At 42.3% G+C, this 4,480-nt stretch overlaps 1 protein-coding gene across 1 annotated transcript; it reads left to right on the top strand.

The window, feature by feature from the left end:
* Positions 1-2,965: 2,965 nt before the first annotated feature.
* Positions 2,966-4,201, top strand: LOC115152470 (zinc finger protein 135-like; the record flags this gene model as incomplete). Its single annotated transcript, XM_029697348.1, has 1 exon — positions 2,966-4,201. A coding segment is annotated over one exon (1,236 nt), but the record flags the coding sequence as incomplete, so codon positions are not given.
* Positions 4,202-4,480: the final 279 nt, after the last annotated feature.

Here is a 4,480-nt window from a genome sequence, read left to right as displayed (position 1 = left end):
TCTGTAGTGAAGCCTCAAGCACTGAGATGCAGTGTCCGCTGCGCCACTCGGGAGCCCCAAAATCATGTTCTAGTGCTGTCCCCAACTAAAATAAATCTTAGTCAACCAAGAGTCATCTGTTCTTTCTACAAATCGCCCCATGTGTTTTTATACAATCAACTATATGTACTGAACTTGTCTGATGCTTTTAGCATGCTATTTGATTAAATAATTAAAACACACAAATGACTGGAGGGAGCCAGTCATCACTATAACCTGATTAGAGGGAGCCAGTCGTCAACGTAACCTGACCGGAGGGAGCCAGTCGTCAACGTAACCTGACCGGAGGGAGCCAGTCGTCAACGTAACCTGACCGGAGGGAGCCAGTCGTCAACATGACCTGACCGGAGGGAGCCAGTCGTCAGCGTGACCTGACCGGAGGGAGCCAGTCGTCAACGTGACCTGACCGGAGGGAGCCAGTCGTCAACGTAACCTGACCGGAGGGAGCCGACCAGTTCTGAAAGCCTTTAGCCGTACCCTCATCCTACTCCTCGGGTGATGTAGACGTTATCCCAGGCCCTGTGTGTCCCCAGGCGCTCTCATTTGTTGACTTCTGTAACCGTAAAAGCCTTGGTTTCATGCATGTTAACATCAGAAGCCTCCTCCCTAAGTTTGTTTTACTCACTGCTTTAGCACACTCCGCCAACCTTGATGTCCTTGCCGTGTCTGAATCCTGGCTTTGGAAGGTCACCAAAAATTCTGAAATTTCCATCCCCAACTACAACATTTTCCATCAAAATGAGAGGAGTTGCAATCTACTGCAGAGATGGCCTGCAATGTTCTATCATACTTTCCAGGTCTAAGCCCAAACAGTTCGAGCTTTTAATAAAAAAAATGAATCTCTCCAGAAATAAGTCTCTCACTGTTGCCGCCTGTTACAGACACCCCTCAGCTCCCAGCTGTGCCCTGGACACCATATGTGAATTGATTTCCCCCATCTATCTTCAGAGTTTGTTCTGTTAGGTGACCTAAACTGGGATATGCTTAACCTCTCTAGGGGGTGTGGGATGCTACCGTCCCACATGGCCAACATCCAGTGAAATTGCAGAGCACCAAATTCAAAAACAGAAATACTCATTATAAGAATTCATAAAACATACAAGTGTTATACATCGGTTTAAAGATTAACTTCTTGTTAATCAAACCACGGTGTCAGATTTCAAAAAGGCTTTACCGTGAAAGCATACCATGCGATTATCTGAGAACAGCGCCCAGCAGACAAATCATTACAAACAGTTACCAGCCAAGTAGAGGAGTTACACAAGTCAGAAATTGCGATAAAATGAATCACTTACTTTTGATGATCTTCATATCGTTGCAACTCACAAGACTCCCATTTACTCAATAAATGTTAGTTTTTTTCGATAAAGTCTCTCTTTATATCCAAAAACCTCCGTTTTGTTAATGCGTTTCGTTCAGTAATCCACAGTTACAGTCACATGATCAACTATCAGAAGATCCAGGAAATACTTTTCTGAATGCCAGTCAAATTACAAACATCACGACATGCAACAACAACCAAAGTGCTTCTTCATTCATTACTCTGGTAAAGACAGCTATGCTGTGCTCCACGTTGGATCCAACATCCCTAACAAATGGATGTTTATAATGTGTTATTGTCTGCTTGATTTACTGTAGGGTCTCGTTAGTCTGTTTGGACACAGAGATACTTAGCTCATAATGTGTAGAGAACTGTCCCTTGATGGATAGGCTATTGTACAACACACAGAGCTATTTTCCTATATTTGTTGTTAGGTGAAGTTATGGGTCCTACAGTAGGTCTATGTTGTTGTTAGGTGAAGTTATGGGTCCTACAGTAGGTCTATGTTGTTGTTAGGTGAAGTTATGGGTCCTACAGTAGGTCTATGTTGTTGTTAGGTGAAGTAATGGGTCCTACAGTAGGTCTATGTTGTTGTTAGGTGAAGTAATGGGTCCTACAGTAGGTCTATGTTATTGTTAGGTGAAGTTATGGGCCCTACAGTAGGTCTATGTTATTGTTAGGTGAAGTTATGGGCCAATTTGGCAAACTGTACAAACCCTCATTGTCAAGCTGATGGAAAAGCCAAAGAGCATTTTACTGGTTGAAGTGTTTTTAAGTACAAAGTGGTTTATTTGCGATGATGACACAAACATTATATTAAGCAGGACATTCAAACGAGCCTTACAATTATAATCCAAAGTAGTCTGAAATGAACTCATCATCAACCTGGAAATGGAGGTTTCTCCCCTGAGTTTTCCCCCGTTCACATTCAGAATACATTGTGAAAAACTCAAATCTTTGCTCACCATTTTTGCTCCAGGCAGATATAGTACATCCATAACTATCGGTTTCCTCATTAGCAGGGAGGAGTGTCTACAACTAAATTGCATGTGCATCGCCCTCGTGCCGCAATTTTAGCAAACACAGAAAGGGGCCTATATTGGAGACCAAAAGTTGTCTGGCACACTGCTTAGAGTTTCAACAACATGAATAACTTATTTCTAGCCAACAATCATCGATGTTACTACTAATGTGAAAACAAGACAAAATATGACTATTCTTGCTCCTTTTAAGACAAATGTCAAATAATTTTAACATTCATTACAGACGTCAATTGTTGTACAACATCATGGCTACGCTGTTGGCATCACCTTTTACAGTGGATTTCCGCTGTTGTGGGCCTTTAACCATCTGTCTGACTTTGTTGTTCACACAGGAGAGATACTTCACTATCTTGGATCCTCTGGGGAGCCTCAACAACCTCATGATGCTGACAAGGCAAAGAAGAGTCTCTCCAGATCAGAACACCTCAAGAAACACCTGCAGAGATGCACAGGGAAGATAACTCACTGCTGCTCTGACTGTGGGAAGAGATTCACCTCATCAGGCATTAAAATGCATCAGAGAACACACACAGCAGAGAAACCTTGTAGCTGTGATCAATGTGGGAAGAGTTTTACTACATCTGATCATCTGACTTTACACCAGAGAACACACACAGGAGAGAAACCTTATATCTGTGGTCAATGTGGGAAGAGTTTCACTACATCAAGCATTCTGACTGTACACCAGAGAAGACACACAGGAGAGAAACCTTATAGCTGTGATCAATGTTGGATGAGTTTTGGTCAATCTGGACATCTGACTCTACACCAGAGAACACATACAGGAGAGAAATCTTATATCTGTGGTCAATGTGGGAAGAGTTTTACTACATCTGGCCATCTGACTTCACACCAGAGAATACACACAGGAGAGAAATCTTATAGCTGTGGTCAATGTGGGAAGAGGTTTGCTGCATTTAGCACTCTGACTCTACACCAGAGAACACACACAGGAGAGAAACCTTCTAGCTGTGGTCAATGTGGGAAGAGGTTTGCTGCATCTAGCACTCTGACTCTACACCAGAGAACACACACAGGAGAGAAATCTTATAGCTGTGGTCAATGTGGGAAGAGTTTTGGTCAATTTGGAAAACTGACAGTACACCAGAGAATACACACTGGAGAGAAACCTTTTAGCTGTGATCAATGTGGGAAGAGTTTCACTACATCAAGCATTCTGACTGTACACCAGAGAAGACACACAGGAGAGAAATATTATAGCTGTGATCAATGTTGGATGAGTTTTGGTCAATCTGGACATCTGACTCGACACCAGAGAACACACACAGGAGAGAAATCTTATAGCTGTGGTCAATGTGGGAAGAGTTTTGGTCAATCTGGCTCTCTAACTCTACACCAGAGAACACATACAGGAGAGAAACCTTATATCTGTGGTCAATGTGGGAAGAGTTTTACTACATCTGGCCATCTGACTTCACACCAGAGAATACACACAGGAGAGAAACCTTATAGCTGTGGTCAATGTGGGAAGAGGTTTGCTGCATCTAGCACTCTGACTCTACACCAGAGAACACACACAGGAGAGAAACCTTATAGCTGTGGTCAATGTGGGAAGAGGTTTGCTGCATCTAGCACTCTGACTCTACACCAGAGAACACACACAGGAGAGAAACCTTATAGCTGTGGTCAATGTGGGAAGAGGTTTGCTGCATCTAGCACTCTGACTCAACACCAGACAACACACACAGGAGAGAAATCTTATAACTGTGATCAATGTTGGAAGAGTTTTGCTCGATCTGGAGAGCTGACAGCACACCAGAGAACACACACTGGAGAGAAACCTCATAGCTGTAATCAATGTGGGAAGAGATACTCTGATAAAAGATATCTGATTAAACATCAGAAAATTCATGAAGGAGTTGTTTCATGATATCAGTGAAATAAAATGTAGAATGTTTAAACATTGTAGTAGGAGTATTTTAATGATGTCACAATGTAGAATGTTTTAACATTGTAGAAGGAGTATTTTAGTGATGTCACAATGTAGAACCCTAAACGTTTGTCCCCTGTTCTATTGATTTCAACATGATATGGATATTAGCCTCAGGGGAAAAAT

Source organism: Salmo trutta, chromosome 17 (genome assembly GCF_901001165.1).
Source record: "Salmo trutta chromosome 17, fSalTru1.1, whole genome shotgun sequence".
Classification (NCBI taxonomy): domain Eukaryota; kingdom Metazoa; phylum Chordata; class Actinopteri; order Salmoniformes; family Salmonidae; genus Salmo; species Salmo trutta.
Note: the sequence above shows the minus strand (reverse complement) of the source record. Positions and strands in the feature narration are given on the sequence as shown.